This window comes from Ischnura elegans, chromosome 7 (assembly GCF_921293095.1).
Source record: "Ischnura elegans chromosome 7, ioIscEleg1.1, whole genome shotgun sequence".
NCBI classification, from domain to species: domain Eukaryota; kingdom Metazoa; phylum Arthropoda; class Insecta; order Odonata; family Coenagrionidae; genus Ischnura; species Ischnura elegans.
The window spans coordinates 69,323,476-69,341,399 of record NC_060252.1 but is presented as its reverse complement, the minus strand read 5'-3'; the positions used below and the strand labels follow the sequence as shown (position 1 = coordinate 69,341,399).

The following is a 17,924-nucleotide window of genomic DNA, read 5'->3' as shown; positions in this document are numbered from 1 at the left end:
TCCGCTCCTAGGCGAGTCCCACCAATCCAGGGTCGAGCAACAGCGTACGCGTTGGCAGGAGCCCAATCAGGCCAATGAGCTGCGTTTTCACGACGAAGTTTATTTCTTTCAATACACTATTGGCTGGTCCAACTTCCAGAGTTCCCTTTTCTACAGACTTTTTTTTAACCAAACGGCGCCACCTTTCAAATGGTGACCATAGGTGCTATACAATAGGGGATACGGCATAAATCATGATTGAATTATACATGATGGTTGTAATTGCTCTGATAAACTACCAATCATCAGCTAGCGTTAGCAATTTATTGCGCGTTCCTGGCAAAGTTATGACAAGGAAACATCTTGCTCCTCGTTAAATTACGAATATTTTATCAACATTAAAATGTTAAACCGGTTTATGGACTCTCTTCTCTTTCGCCAAAAAGAAATATTTTGTCACTATTTTATACCCTAATCTTTCATACTTATTTACATTGCCTGCTATATTCGTCGTTACCTTCTGTAATAGATAATATTACTACATATATTTCATGAATCATTAATTGTCCGCATTTATCATAAAAAACGCTCACAAAACATACATCATCAGGATAATCTACATTACTCAGGTTAGAATTCTCAATACGATTTTTAGAAAAATGCAGTTTAAACAGATATGTGCAGCATTAAATCAAATCACATATGTGTAAGTATATGTACTTAAACAGCACCCAGTCCTCATGAGATGGGATGAACGTCGAACTACACAGGCTCTATTGGAGCACCAGTGCACCAATTTTGGCTCTTAAGTATGGTGGTTCATGCATCAAATTTTTTTAAGTTCATTGAATTCACTAAGACAATCATAGTACAATTTGAAAGGAACATCCTTCTGCGACCTTACATTAGAAATTATCTTGGGTTGTCCACCAGGTATGGGCATTCATTTGGGCTGATGTTTCAACTCATGCTTCCAGGATCATTTATGAGGCAAGATTAATGCCATACCTGCAATTCATCTATCTTATGTAGGTGCCCTTATGGGCCAGGGGAGTTGTGATCGATCAGTGGAGGAAAGTACATCAATGGAGCCCCTCCTATTCCGCCTGTTTTCTGTCCTCATCTCCTAAATTTTTCTCATACATATCTCTGTTTAAAAAAAATGACTTGCACCTCTTGGCTTCTCATCCCCTCAATTGTGCTCCATTATGTGGGTCTCGATGGTATGACTGTCCCGCAAATTCTCACCTTTCACCTAGACCTGCTCCTATTACTGTCCGTTTTCTACGATCCAGCACTGCTTCTGCATTTTTAAATGGTAGATGCACAAAAAGGAACCTGAAACTCAATGACAATGTTGCCAACCAGAACCCCACCAACCCACCTGTCTACATCGACGAATCCTTGACATTCTTAAATGAAAAACTTTATGCAATGGCCAGAGGACTTAAAAAAGAAGGCAAAATCAAATGTGTGGATTCGCAATGGCCGTGTGTATGCTCGTGTCCGTGATGGTGTTGAACGCATCTCTATCCTTAGTGACCTTGACACTTAAAAATAAGATCAGGGGGCCTGTTCACCACCCGCACGTCTACCAATTGCCAGTGAAAGCAGACATATTTTGTTTGACCGAAACGTAGTTACAACCAAATATTCCTGATAGCATGGTTGATCTTATTGAATGCCACTTGCACAGACAGGATTGGATTGGGAAAGGTGCTGGCGGGGTTGGTGTCTTTATTCATCATGGACCGAGTTAGTCGGTGCTGGCGACCTCTTCTGTGACCCATGAATGCTGTCCTGAGTTCATGGTAATTGAAGTTCATGGTACAAACCTTTCTAAACTTCTTCTATTTGTTTTTTATAGACTTCCAAATGTTGGGTCCATGACTGATACTGAACAAGCATATACAACTTTCAGTCCAAACTATAAAAAAATATCCTGAAACTTGAAACGTTGGAAGGAGATATGGAGGATCTAACCCAGTGCAAAACCCGAGAAAACTTTACTGCAATTGTTCACCAGGAAAAAAACAAAAATTATATCAAACAGTTTTGCATAATCAGGTGAAGCACCTTGTCATAGAGGCTAAGAAAAAATATTATGTAACCACCTTCTCCAATTTGATAGAACCAAACCAGGTCTGGAGGAAACTTTGAAGTCTTGGACTCGTGCAGCGGCGAAACAAGCAGCACTTGCATAATCTAAACAAGCATTTCACTCCTACCTTTGCCTCTGAGGGAAATAGCATAGCAGATGTATTCGGTCTCTCTAACCTTGATTCACTTGTACTCAACAACGAGAGTTCTTCTTCCAACAGACAACCCCACATAAAACATTCTATCTCTCTAAATCCAACTCAACTGGGGTCGATAGAATCTCAGTTAAATTTATTAAGGCCTTGTCAATTGTTCTTCTACCTGCAATACTTAATATCTTTAATTTTTCCTTAATGTCATCAGAATTTCCAATTATATGAAAATCATCACTTATTAAACCAATTCAAAAAGTTAAAAAACCAACTTCTCCCAGTGATTATCGGCCAATCTCTATTTTGTGCTCACTTTCTAAATGCTTAGAAAGAATTGTTTTTCAGCAGGTTACAAATTATCTGAACCAAAAGCACTTGCACGATATGGATTTTTGAAAAACTTCTCTACTCAAATTAACGGATGATGTCCGTCAAGGAATTGATGAACGGATGGTTACGATTCTGGTCCTATTTGATTTCACCAATGCTTATGGTCTTGTTAATCACGCCAAAATTTGCCACAAGTTTAAAAACCCTAACTTTTCCCGTTCCTCACTTAACTGGTTTTACTCCTATCTATAAGATCACCATCAGGCAGTCAAGTATGCGAATGGGGAATATATACATCGTTATGGACCACTGTCCATTGCAGTGTGCCCAAGTGTAATATAAACTGTAAATACCTTTCATATGCTGACAACCAACAGATTTATCTTCACTGCCATTTGCACGAGTTGAATGAAGCAATTCCCAAAGTCAATCAGGACGTTCAAACCATCAATTCATAGGCTGTAAACAATAACTTTGTGCTTAACCCCAGAAAAACAAAGTCTATGTTATTCGGTACCTCAAAACCACTCAAACATGTTGACTTTGATGTTTTGCCAAAGGTTATTGTTTGTGATGCTGAAATATATGCGAACTCCATTAAACATCTTGGGGTCATATTGATGCCTAATTTGTCTTAGAAAAACCATGTTCAAGCCATCAGTATTAAGATAAAAACGATCCTGTTTCAGATTAAAACTCGTAAAAACCTTTTGCCCTCTCATAACCGCAGGCAACTTGTATCCTCGTTAACATTCCCCCATATTGACTACTGCTGTCTTACGTATCATGACCTACCTGAAAAGATAAACACCATGATTCAACAGCAATTAAATATATGTGTCAGGCTCATTTATGATCTTAAAAAAGATGAACATATATCCCCTTATTTCTCTAAGTTAGAATGGCTTAAAGCTAATACAAGGAGAGATAAATACTTGCCTACTCCTTTAATCAACTTTTCAACAGTAAAAAGCCTGAATATATCATGCAATTTTTTTGTCTAAAGAGAAAACAAAATGTTGCAACTCAAATGCCACCAGATTTTTTGATTGTCCCACAACATCGAACCACTACATTTAATAAATCCTTTTCTGATGTTGGGACAAGGATTTGGAATACTTAGTACTCCTGAACTAATGAAAAACTCCCAATTATTGATGCCTTTCAAGAATATACTGTTCAATAAAATTTTATTACAAGAGAAACATTAATTTTACCAAATTGCTTGTATTTTATGTTAACATTACTGTATCATTCATTGCATGTATCCCATTTTCCTGGTATTCAAGCTCTGATACTTATGTATACCTTTTTTTACTTTCTGTTTTATTATATGCCAAGTCAAACTTTAAGGACTTTGCGCTAAACTCGGATATTCATAACCAGGGTACTAGGCAGCAGGGAGACTTGCATATCCCATTTGTACGTACTAAGAAAGCTATCTGTGGCTTTAAAACAATGACTCTAAGGCTTTATAACAAGCTTCCGAAGAACCTAAAAGCTCCCATGAGTTTGTCGACCTTCAAAACGAAGTGTAAAAACTTTTTATTATCCAATTGTTTCTACTCAGTTGATGAATATTTATCTTTGTAACTGCCTTTGTATTTAAACTGCCATTTTGTATATAACTTGATTTTGTATTCATGACGTGCCATATACAATGTATGTACAATACTTGTCGTCTGGCAAATTAATAAATTATTATTATTATTATGTTCTTAGTAGACCAAGGGTCCAAGAACAACAAACATTTCTTTATGACCTGTTACCACCACATAGACTGCTCCGCATTCACATGATGCATTCATTGTAAATGCTGGGAATCTTTAACTTACGGGGGTCCTTGGCTCTGAAAATGTCTTTCAGCTTTCCAGTAGGTTTGTGAATGGTTTTGACACTATGCCTTGACAGAATCCAAGTGGTTCAGCCTGATACAGTGGTTGTACATGGAAGGCAAATTTTAGCAGTTCGTTTCCCCTTATCCTCCTATGTTTCCCACCCGATGACCTTTTCACAGGATCTCCGTGGATTAGTTTGGTTAAAACACTCCATGGTGCTAGGAGGGGTTGTGGTGGCTCCTACCGTACAAGTACACCTTTTTCTTATAACTAACTGTACTGCTAACAAACAATAAAAGACACTCTCTACCATACATACATATATAACTACCATATATTTCTCAGGCGACTATCTTAAATTTCCCAAACAAATGTACCATATATGATGAATTATCCTAACTATTGTAGAATGTAATGGTTCAAAAGTTTGGAAAACCTTTAGAGTCAGAATTAAGGTACTTGAGCACCTCAGCCACTAATAGTGACAAATCTCGTGAAATCTGTACCATAAACATCCTGTCTTTCAAACAGTAGTTGCGTGATCTGAAATAAATTTGATCTTTCCTGTCATATTCAACCGATTAATTAAGCAATTATTGATGCCCGAAGAAGCTCATTTGGGCTCGTTGCTTTTCCGCGTAACTTCGTTTTAAGAACTAAGGAAGTGCACATTTATTAATCCGGCCGAGAGTAGACATCTGAGCAAGCAAGGCACCTATGTAAACAAATAACGTGGATTGTTCATGAATTAATAAAAATTACGAGGTCCAATTAGACAGAAACGGAATTTCGAAAACGTATTGCGAGACTACGTAATCACGGTCACTTAAAAAGGTTATTTACGAAGCCGCGGAAGTGCATTACCGCAAAAACGTCAGGCTTCTATCCAGGATATGGCTCCCTACTTACCCCTACCCCAAAATCGGCTGCTTGCCAGAAATCTCACCCATTTTAGAAACGAGTATTTTTACAGATTCTCATAGCGAAGCGCTGGCCCGAGGAATCAATCTTACCATTGACATCACCGAATACAGGTAATGTGGCATAGGGAATAATATTATGAATATCACACTAAAATATTACATCATTTCAGGAGCAGTCGAACGATTGTTACCACCATTCAATTACTGGGTCCACCATCTACATAAGAGAGCATTCAGCATTAAAACCGATCAACGTAAAAGATTTTAACTGCACGGGTAAAGTAAGCTACCTTCCGCTTCCCACAAAAAATGACCTTTCATACATGTGCCTCCTCGTGCTCTTTGCTTTTCAGCGTTCGAAGGAAATGAACACGTAAACGATAAGCGAAATCTGAGCACATGATACCGCGATCGTGGAACAAAAGAAATTGCATACATATCTGACATGCCTTGGAATAATCAGAATAATTTAATCTTGAGGTAATTCTATGCAGTAGCAACAGGAAAAGACGTTCCATCCACCACCCGCCCCTCCTTTCCTTTGAACACCCCACAACAATTGCGAATTTCAACATTCATTTTTTTTTGTGCAGATGAATTTGCAGAACTTGCATCTTTGGACCTCTCAAGAAAGTTGATTATTCTGAATTATCCATGTGTGTGCGCTAATATGTTCTCTACCCCACCGCATCGATCATAAAATGAGTTGGATTAATAAAATTTCTCAGTAATGTGTGCCATCATAATGCTGCACACTTGAAAAAACGGCATATTGAGGGAACGCATCAGTCAACTTCGCATATTAGCAAGTCTTCCTTCAAAGAAAACTCTCGTAGGTTGGTAGAAAATATACCTGTTATTAACTGTATGTCAAGTGAGACTTGTATTGTGACATCGTAGTAATGTAATCAAATCTCAGTTAGATAACGTTTACATTGGGCAAAGTTCATAAGCTGTTATAACATAAACACTCATAAGGGTTGTAGGGAAATATAATTATGGATTACTGTTTCTGACACCGATCACGGATTTGATCGACTGAAAATTTCAGTAGGATACATGCGTTTTACGTGCTTTACAGACACAATGAGCTCAGAATTGGAGGAACAAAGAAAGCTTTTGGAGGATGATGAACTAGACGAAGGACTATGGTTTGACGAGTCTGGAAAGGATGGATACGCAGATGGAAACCATACCTTTCCCCAAACTTACTTGGTTCTCAAGTTTTCAAGAAAAGCTTCATCCCAATGTATTGAATGGCTAGCAAAAAAAATTCAAGGACCTAGGGATGAGGGTGGTGCAGAACTCTTGGTACGACGACAGCCTTCAAGCTGTGATTTGGTAAGTGCTTTGAGTGATGTCATTTGTTTTTCCTAATTTTATTCCTCTAGTTATTATTGATTTTTTAAAACTTAATCACTCAACTCAATTCTGTAATGTGTAGGTCATTTAATTGAAATAAAATGAATTAGCTGCAACTTAGGTGCTTAAATCATTGCTTAAATTGAATATTTTTAGTCTATTGTTAGGAAGCTTGACCTCCACGACAGCTCTCTTGGTTATTGGTTTCTTCTTAAGTTAAATTAATATTTATAATTCATTAATTCAAAAGTCATCGCTGCATTGCTTTGAATTTACATGGACCCCTCAGCCTGGGCAAGTCAAATCATGATCCCTTGAGCTTCCAATGTGTGCGTTCCCAGTGGGCATTTTTTGCTATGTCCTGGGTAGCTCCTTGGGATTTACCATGCTTGTTTCCGCAGGTTTTATGGGCTTGGGAACTCCAGGGTATTCTGCAGAGGCATGAGACATTATTTTCACCCCAGGTAATCTTCACCAATCCCTAAGGTTTATGCCCAATATTGGGTATATACTATGCATCATACTATTAGTATATACTATGCATCATGCAAAAAAATTATTAACAAAATATGGGAAAGAAGTACCGTATTTCTCCGAATATAGTCCCCCCCCCCCTAATTTTGAGGCTTCAGTTTCGGGAAAAGTTAAAAATATGCATTTGAATATAGTCCCCCCCTTTACTTTTACCACAGGCATTTTTGGAAAAAAGGGGGACTATATTAAGATATATACGGTATGTTGTCTTGGAGCTGGAGGGTAAAATGTCTCTGTAAGCTTCTGAAGAATTTAGGGAGGGTTGGGAGGAGAAAGGGTTTTGAACTCATCTGTTGGATGTTTGAACTCAACTCTAAAGGCCGGGTTACACGATACATAAGCATGTTCGGGTTAATGTCTAAATGCTTAAACATGAGAATGAACGCCAAAATGTACCATGTAACCACCCAACTTGTGCGAATGCATGCACAGAAAATGGAACCCGTTCTAATTTGGTTCATGCATTCGTACATGTTCCGTTTTGGTCCACCAAAATCATTCACGCAAATGTACATTAACTTGTGCGTGTTAATGTACAGTGCAGCCAGGCCTTCTGAGAAAGTGACTTTGCCACAAGATTATTGAAATATGATGAGAAGCAGAAATCTGTGGAATGTGGGCACTTTGGGACTGTTTTTATGCATAAATGATGTATAACATAAAATTGAAGTTATTAAATTATGAAAATTGCGTGCTGAACTCCTGCATGAAGCAGTTTCTTTATATTAAATCCTCTAGGTGAAGAAGTCAATAATGCATCCTATTGTCTACTAGGTTACCTTGTTTCTTCCACTTTTTGTCTCTGGGTGAATCTTAATGCCCAAAAAACGTGCCCACCCTTGTCAATTAATTATAAAATTATTAATATCTCCTGATACAAATATTAGCTCAGAGTTTTGAAAATTCAGCAAAAATCAACAAATTAGTCCTCTTTTTCTGACATAAGTACCATATTTTTAGGGAAAGAGATGTCAGTTATGATAAATATTGGAATTAAAATCTAAATATGCCTGTTATTTTATTATTTTTATCGATTAAATAACAAAATACCGTGTAAAGTATCCTACTTAGTCCTTACAGGTTATCCTCTACACACTATCCTTTTCCCCAAATGTTAAAGGGCTGTGACTGGCTTTATGTGCAAAAAATCCTCAGGGAAAAAAAATCATACGCCATGACCGGGATTCAAACCGGGATCCCCCGATTTCTGGTCGAGTGCATTAGCCAGTTAAGCTACCGAGGCATCATTCTCCCCTGTGGAAATTTGAGGACTATGTGGGTGACACCCATAAAATTTATCACCTTTGGCTAGTCCCGGTATACTTAAATCAATAAAACTGGCTTTATGATTAGTTGCCAATTTTCACTTAAGGTAAGCTGAAATCTGAGGAAGCAAGGAGATAATTATCTGCTTGCTTCCTTAGATTTCAGCTCTACTGTGAGATAATGGAGTGATTTATCTTTAAAATAGCAATTTTGAAGTTTTATTACCATTATTCATTGTAATAATGTCCTTTTTCTTAAAAATAAGGTCACTCTAACCATAAAAAAATAAAAAATTATAACATGTGCATGTTCAATGTGGATAGGCAAGTTTTTTCAATTACATATTACGATTCACTCCGATGCAGAAGTTGAAAAACAAGGTACCCATTTATCGGTACTGCAGAATATCCTTTCTTACCATTTTCTTACCATTAACACCCATTTCTCAATTATTATTCTTAGTTCGTTTCAAGGAAATTCTAATTCTAATGGAATAAATATAATTCCATGCCTAAAAATGCACAAGGAATTATGCCATGTGGAGTAATTTGTTCCTATGGTACTTTTTAATAATTTGAAAATACTGTTCAAGTGCCTGGAGCCCAAATTATGTGTTGATTAGTCATGTCAAATATGTCATTAGCATCATGTCAAATCCATATATTTTTAATATAAGTTGGTATACTTTGAAGGCAATTACCTCATTTATTTTTGGTTAATTATAGGGTGGTCCTGTTATACTCCATATTTCTGTGTCGCGGCTTAAATTATTGGAAGTTGCAGAGGAGATGGAAGTCCGCGTTAAAGACCTTACTGGAAGGGATAGAGAGTTCATGATTGCTGATATTGAAGATTACATTCCTTCAGAACATAGGTCTGTATGAAGTGAAATTCCTGAATCTATTGTTCCAGTGTTAGTTGATTGATATATATCTGCTAATCATCATGGTTGGCCTGAGGATAATTTATTTATATCATCTGTTTTACTGGTTGTTAATTGAAGGTGGGGACATTGACTAATTTCACCTAGTCATGGAGTTCTTGTAATTCCTTTCATATTTTTAACTCATAAAAGCCTTTCAGCTCGGCATTTGTCATGCCCCTTCTTACCCTGTTTGTGAAGAAGTAAAAATAATTTTTGGACCATTTATAATTCACTAATGTCTTAGTTTTAAATGATAGTCGAGTCATTACTATGCTCTTTTCCTGGGGCAGGACTAGGCTCAATAACCACTCAAGGATGAAATTTTATTTTAATATTATTCACATATTTTTTGTGGTATCCTTCAAACTGCTCCTGCTTTCATGCCTATAGCTCAAAACAATAGCTTCATGCACGGAAAATTGATGCAATTTTTTATTGCTAATATTTCAGAAACAATCATGGTATCCTACTGCTTTTATATCTTGTATGATGTTAGGCGGGATGTGGTGGAAGTTCTTAATATTAGTAACATTGGACATTGCAATATTTCCACAGAGTTCTATTTTGACACCATGAGTTTTGTTGTTACAAACTGATAATGTTGTTTGTAAAAACAAAATGTGTAGTGTCAAAATAAAACTCAGTGGAAATATTGCAATGTCCAATTTGACTAATTCTGCTTTTATGGTGCCATAGGATATATGTACATATTAGAATATTTTTATTGAAACTTAGAAAATAATTATTTTTTTATTTGAAAGATATTCTTTATCAAAATATCCTAAGAAAAGATTTAAAAATCTTCCTTTTCAGTGGTGCTATTGAAGAAATATTTCCTTTGTCTGAGAGGCAGCGAATTGTTCATCGACAGCTTCATATTACAATGCGAGCTATGCCTTTTGAGCATATTGTACCAGGTTATCCAAGCATGAAGTTATTAGCTGGAGAATCCATTGGTAATTATTATTTTATGCCATTTATGGTAATAGTGTACATTAGGCCGGCCCTTATTTTTCAGAATTGAGAAAAGTTATGTTTTCCTAGTCTCAAAATGGTCCAAATGAGGTTCATATTCACGTGTTAAAATTTGGTTACCTTAAATTAACGGCAACCCGTGCCCCAAGGGCCCTAAGTACTGAGGACCCTCAATTGAGTTTTTTGGAGCAGAAAAAGTGCTATTTCTATGTAAAACGTAAAAGTAAAGCCCTTTAAGACTGATTTTCTGTTTGTTTTCACCTGTCTCTAAGCGTTTATGAGATATCGTCCGTCGTAATGCAATCCACTCCCCAGGGCGCTACCCCGCACCGCGGCGCCGCTGAGGCACGGCCCGCACCACTTACTAGAGACTTCACCTCCAGCCCCTCCCCTTCCTCGGCAAAGACTTTGCTCCTGCTGGCAAGATTTACATGCTAGTGGTATTGAAGAATTGAAAAGGTTGTTCCTCTTAAATGAATGGAATAAATGGTTGTTCCTCTTGAATATAATTACTCTATGGTTCTATTAAAGAAAAGTCCTATCCTCTTGCGGATAGTATAACAACAAGAGCTTTCAAAATATGGCAAGAATAGGAAAATTTGTGAAAAATAATAATAAATCAAAGGAGGAAAATATAAAAAAATAGTATTCTGAAAACAAAAAATTTTAATTTTGTCGTGAGTGTATAGTCTATGTCGCTGACTCATGGCCCCAATAAAGCGGCTTGCTGTCCCAATTAAGCGGAGAATACTCTGGGATATTCCTCTATTGGGTTCTGTTCTTCAAGATCTGCCCCAACTAAGTGGCTGCCCCTAGTAACTGCTGGACCCATTAAACGGAATCTACTGTAGATTGTTTTTTTTTTCAACGATTCCTAAAAGAAATGTTCATGCGAACTTCTTTCTTACGAACCTCCGGTTTTTTTGGTCCTGTGAACTTGGTAATAGCAAGAGTCTAGCGTATTATTTATCTTCTCAATATGTGTTATTCCATGATTTATAGTTTAAATTAAGTATGGATGAAAAGCACATAAAACACTTAAACCAATTACTGCAATACAGCCTGTTTAAAAGATATCAAGCAACTCAAAGCTAAGCCACTCTTTACCCACAGAAATGGCTACATAAATAGAAATTATATCAAGGATTTTTTTTCTAATTCAGTTATGATATTGAGTATAACGAATGAGGGCATGCAAAACTTAATGCAAAAGTTTTGATTGTATGATAAAAAGCCTTAGAGCATGCAGTAAGTTTGATCAAAATATTGTATGATATACATATCATTTGAGGAATCTTATACATGCATGGCCTGGTATTCAGTGGTGCACAATTATGTTTCTAATTTAAATACATATATGGGTAAGGATTATTTTAAATGGGATTGCATGGTATATAAAATGCATATTTGACATTCGAAATTGCCACACAAAAACACAGTGCTAATGAAATTTTTAGGGTTCAAATCATAAATTAAGTCTGTGGTTTAGTGAACTTCATGTAAATTAGGGGTCTACTCTTGCTGTATTTTGAGTCATATTTATCAATTTTTAGTGGGAAAAAAATAACATGCTGGTAGCATTGATAAATGCTGTGTGTTTGCTCATTCGCAATTCATTCTCTGAACATATCAGGTATTTTGCTGGTGAAATTTATTTGGATATTGATTCGCACCCATATGAATTGTCATTTCAAGTATGTAGTAAAATCTTACGTCCTAATTTTGAGTGTTCCAAATTCCTAATTTTCTGTCTATACATTTCTTTTGTTATGATGTAATGGGTCTTGTGTTAGCATTTATTGCTGTGTAGAGGGAACTATTTTCTGAAATATTGAATAAAAGTTTTCACTGATACTCAATCAATTTTTCTTAGTTCAAGCCTTGCTGAGGGAGGGGATTTTGGTGAGCCAGTATATATTACACGATGAAGAAGTGTTGAAGAAACTGGGACCAAAGTGGTATGGTAGTTTCTTTGGAAATCAACCCCTTGGTGAGTAATATTAAACAAATATATCTACATAATTTCTTTCTGTTGATTGGCTTTTTTACTCAGTGGTCTGAGCATAATTTATGAAAAAATGCCTGTCATTGAATTTTGTGTTCATTTTGATATACCTAACGTATTCATCAACTTCATTCATGAACTTATTCCACGATATTGTTGGCTTGATGGTCAATTTTATTTTTAACTTATGTAACTTAATTCCATTTCTATCTCGATAGATGAAATACACAGATACTTTGGGGAGGCTGTTACGATGTACTTCACGTTCCTGGGCTTTTACACTAAAGCACTGCTTATACCGATGGTCCTGGGTCTCCTGCAAATCCTGTTTGCCACCACCGTCAGCCCTGTGGTTTTCTTGCCATTCTTCTGCCTCTTCAATGTTGTCTGGGTCACCTTATTCCTGGAGGCAGGTCAACAGAAAATCAGATGTAACATAAGATTATTCTTATTGATGTTTATGAAATAGCATGCCTCAGCGTAAATGTGTTTGTCCTAACCTTCGCACCTCCAATGCATGGGTAATGTGATGCAATGGTTATCATCACTTTCAATTTATCTTTATTTCCATCGCTAGTCATTTTATTACCTCATGAAATTAGAAATACAGTGCAACCTCGATATAACGACACCCCACGGTGCACTAATAAACACTCGCTATAGCGAATTGTCGCCTTACCGGAGGTGGAGCAAATAATAGCCAATATACCTGTTGCGAACAGATATACAGGAACAGGAGTGGTGCGGCGACAGATAAACATCTATCCGATAAACGTAAGCATAAATCCAGACGAAAGGCGATGTTTTTTTGCATCACTAAATTTCCTTACTCAAATAACGACTAACGATTCAAACAATTTATAAGCGCCGCACTGAATAAAAATCATGCAAAGCATTGTTTCGTCAATCATTATATTTATCGAACTACAGTTTACCACATAAATTTGAGACTGACCACTCCATTAACTTCATTTCTAACAGATCGCTAGCAGTTACAGAGGTTAAGGAGTCTTGATGAAAGTCTTCCGGCGGTGAAACCCTCGCTAGGGCGAGAGCCAACACCAAAACGGTCTCGTAAAAACGAATTTTTTAACACTCTTATTATAGGGTCAATTGACGGTGCATCGGCTATCTCTCGTTATAGCGGGGGTGTCGCTATAGCCCGTACTCGCTTTAACGAGGTTCCACTGTACATAGTTATATTATACTGAATTAGTGTAATATTTTCATATCTTTTAATAATTTGTCTGTGTCACCGTCCTCTTTATTTGTCCTGTGTTTTTTTTTTTGTTTTAGCATAAAAGTACAGTGAGTCCTCGTTTAACGTTGTTGATTCGTTCCTGAAAAACTCGACGTTAAGCGAAACAACGTTAAACGATGCAGTGTTTCCCATAAGAAACAATGTAAAAAATTTAAATTGGTTCTTAACAATCCATTTCTTCGTAAAGAATCCAGAATTTCCCGGGCGAGAATCCAAGGAGGCCAATTATCGGAGCCGTAACTTTAAGCAGACTTCGTGACCAATCGGGAGACACCTGAATCAGGCCAAAATGAAAAAAAATCTGAATCTGACACTCGGAAGCACGAGGATGAAGGGCGAGTCAATTTTCGTGATGATATGAACTCTTTAACACGGCGGAAATCGCGAGAAATATTCATTAAAGATTATTCACTTCAGCATGATAACGATTCATTCGAAAAGAAACGAATTTCCATAACGAAAAGGTTGGGACGTAGGCATTATTAAATGAAATATAAAAACTAAAAAGAAAGTATTTTAATGGCGAAACATCGATATTTTCAGTAACAGAAGAAATTTTAATTGTAAAAACTCGACCTGCAAACCTAAAACTCGACCGATCTCTCCAGCAGTTGCACCTTCTTCAATTCTTTTAATAATACCAAGTTTTTGTTCTAATATCGCCGTTTTTTCATCACGTCAGAAGAACCACCAGGATAGCCACTCTTCTTCGTGGACATTTTTTTCGGTTGGCATCAGAAAAATATACGGATAATGGGTAAATGAAGCGAGAATTATTCGCTTGGATGCATATTTAACATACGCTACCCACGCCAACCTTTTCTGTCGAACGAAAATTACCAATCGCATTAATATAGTAATATTTACTATACATCAGATGCGCTTGCGTCCTATTCGCCATTCATTTTTTTTTCATCGCGCATAATTTGAACAACGTTATCGCGAAGCAATAACGACGTTAAATGATCAAGGGTTTCAATTTTTGGACAACGTTATCGTGAAACAACGTTAAACGGGACGACGTTAAACGAGGACACACAATAGGTGATTGTCTAGAATTTTGCAGAAAATATTCCTTACACATGCCTTATTTATGATACATATGTGTATCATAAAATCAGAATAGTATAAAATCTGAACGGCTTCCACCATATCATACTTTATGATTCATTTTTACTTTTATTTTAGTTTGATGAAAATTTTGTTTGTGATTATGTATTGGAAATTCTAGGTACTGTGAAAAAAATCCCACGTATTTTTGGGACTAGAATGGGGAACATTTTTTGTGTAAATTTTCCATAGACGGGCATTTCTCTGGTGCTTGTATATCATTGGTCTAGATATTACTTTAAGGTTTTCTTATGTCCCCTCCTTTCTGGTGAAATGTTAGAGATTAATAGTAAAAGCATTTCAAATTGGAGCTCTGTGAAACTTGCACTTGTATAATGAAGATCCCAATGTCAGATGAATTGCTCATTTACAGAGTTATGCTCAGGAAACAAACCAGTGGTATTTCATGATCCAAGCTTTAAAATATCTGTAATCAACTTAAATCTGAATGAATTTTTCTAGGGTTTCCGTGCAGGTAAGAAAATCTAAGCTTTCAAATTTTTAATCAGTAGCCTCGAGAATGGAAACCCGAAAAATTGATGCTGATAGATTTTCTTAGCCGTGGTGAAAGCCGAGAAAAGTTTATTCATTCTATATATGGCAAAAGTGTTAAATTATACGCTTAAATCTCTTGAAATTTTGTGCTTTTTTCAATTTTTATAAGCTCTCATTTGGCCAAAGCTGTGCTTGACTTTTTCTAAAAATGCAGTCATAAGTCTAAACATATATATTTTACTTTCTGCAATCTTATTAACACCAAAGATTGAATTCGCCATGGTAAAATCATTTGTCTTTGGCGGGATGAAACCCAGCATTAGCTAACCCAAATGATTTTTTCATGGCTAATTTCATCCTTGTTTTATTTGAATTTGCACCTGTACGAGTGCTGCATTCAAAGTTACTTGCTTCATGCAGTGCTTGGGAAAACATCCGTACTTGGGAATTTTGGTTGCTCATAGCTGGAAAATTAGAGTTTCTTCTTGCCTTTTATCTTTTATATTTACACAGTATTTTTTTCAGGAAACAATCTGCAAAATTTGATGTGGTGAAAAATGATATTAAACATTCTTAAATACTGTTATGAATTTTTAGAGCCATGCAAATGTTCTTCTGACTGAATGCTATTATTTTATGGTTACTGTGTGTTTTAATTAAAATGGCTGTTTTTCTGAACTTAGATTTTGTTTTTCACAGATATGGAGACAAAAATGTAGTGAATTGGCTTTTGCTTGGGGTACAATTGGAATGACGAGTCTCGACGAGCCTCGCCCTGGTTTCCGAGGAGAAATGAAAGAAGACCCTATCAGTAAGCATTTACTACCTCAGTATCCTCGATGGAAGACAAATGTTAAGGTAATATATGTGATAGGCTTGTCCCTCTTGTCTCATTTATAAATATAACTGCATGTCTTTGTGGAATATTATAGTAGGTTAGTTTCCTTCGTCAAAGAAAAGGCATTGATTGGGATTCGTTACCCACCATTAGTGTATTCATTATATACAAATTATTTGGTTTTAGAAATCCCAGTTTAGACGAATGTTAATGGTCATTTCTAACCACATTTGGAAAAGGCCAGATTGGCGCCCATGCGATACCACTCCACGTGACGTCACAGGGATCTAGTTTCTATACTAGTAGAAAGGAGTTTTACATTGTCTGAGATTACCAATGCATGCATGAGGCAGAGAGCTCAGGGAAACATCTCTTAATAATCACCTATTAAAATTGCCTAAGATCGGAAAGTTTCCTTTGCTTGATAGGGTATTAATAATCCTTATTTAAGCCCACTGCTACCTGCGAGCAGGGTACTCTACGCTACCGCCATGCGCGGCAGCAAGCAGCCTGCATCGTTGCGACGTTCATAGCCTTGCACCCAGGTGGCCTCACATAGCAGCTGCCAGACGTCACACGGGCTTTTCCCAGCATTCATACTTAGCCATTGCATTTTTGCTTGCTTGAAAGTTTTCACTTTTCATTTAATTGCGAAAAATAGATATCGTCATTTAAAAATCTAAAAGCGTGAAATGTGCACTCCAGGAATAATAATCTGTAGATTTAGGCAATAAAAAAAATAGGAAACCACCCTATTATGGAAGGAGAAAAATTAATTAGTTAGTCACTTGAATAGTCTGTTTTCCTGTTTATTTCTGCAGTTAAATTATCAAGAGTATTTTTAAAATATGATAGATGCTTGGTCACACAAGGATGACCAATAGCCAGAATAGCAGTAGTGCAAGGAATTATTTTTATTTTGATGGTTCTCTTAGAGGTCACTATGTCCTCTATAGCAATAGGTCACAGAAGTATTTGCAATAATAATGATAATAATATTTATTTACGCATAGTTGTCTTTTTTGAAATACATAATCATCTTGTTTATTCAGAAATTTGAACTGAAAAAGAAGCATTTGAATTTATAATTACACATTGCTCTAATTTGGGCCAAGCGTGCTAAATAATACTCGTAGAAATTAAGTCACCACATTTATTGGTTAAGGAGGGAACCACTGCCTTCAGTAGATGGGAAAAAGCTTCGTACTGGGGAGTAAAGAAAACTTTCAAGAGACTCGTATTGAGGAAGAATTTCCCTCAACGAAGGTCCGGCGCGAAAGGGTTAAAAGAGTAATTCAAAGCTAAAAAATACAAAATCAGTTGCATCCGGTAGAGGAGTGATGTGTCTTCAGATCATATCTCTAAGTATTTATTGGGAATTTGAACCTGCTTACCCCTCCTGTTCACTACTCTAAGAGCTCACATTCTCAGCCGTAACTATGTACATATTTTCATAGACTCTGGAGAATGTTGTGCATGTCTGTATACAGGGTTCCCACTCAACCGTGAAAACCTTAAAACCGTGAATTAGCCGTGAATTTCGTCTACCGTGAAAAAACCTGGAAAAAGCCGTGAATTTCACCATGAAACCTTAGAAATATCTCAATATTGATAATAATACTACGATTGCCTGATCAAATTCGATATGTTAATCATGTTTCATGGTCAGGCATGCGTAGACTCGTAGTCTACGCATTTATCTACACACGAATACTCGAAGTGTAGTAATTGGTCCGTACTATATGACGACACATTGACCGATATTTTCCATTTTAATGGCGGAAGTCTGTTATTTTGTTTAAGCTTTTCAATTTCAGTGATAGCTTGGGAT

At 36.6% G+C, this 17,924-nt stretch overlaps 1 protein-coding gene across 5 annotated transcripts in view; it reads left to right on the top strand.

Moving 5' to 3' along the window:
- Positions 1-4,827: 4,827 nt before the first annotated feature.
- The window catches only part of LOC124162117 (anoctamin-10), a 28,786-nt gene continuing 15,689 nt past the window's right edge, over positions 4,828-17,924 (top strand). The window contains exons 1-8 of one of the 5 annotated variants that reach the window (XM_046538522.1): positions 4,828-5,433; positions 5,493-5,598; positions 6,404-6,663; positions 9,210-9,358; positions 10,223-10,365; positions 12,258-12,374; positions 12,608-12,798; positions 15,955-16,113. In XM_046538522.1, the coding sequence (XP_046394478.1) occupies positions 6,409-6,663; positions 9,210-9,358; positions 10,223-10,365; positions 12,258-12,374; positions 12,608-12,798; positions 15,955-16,113 (1,014 nt within the window). In that variant the 5' untranslated portion in view covers positions 4,828-5,433; positions 5,493-5,598; positions 6,404-6,408. The other 4 variants (XM_046538521.1, XM_046538520.1, XM_046538523.1 and 1 more) reach the window with 4 other exon arrangements.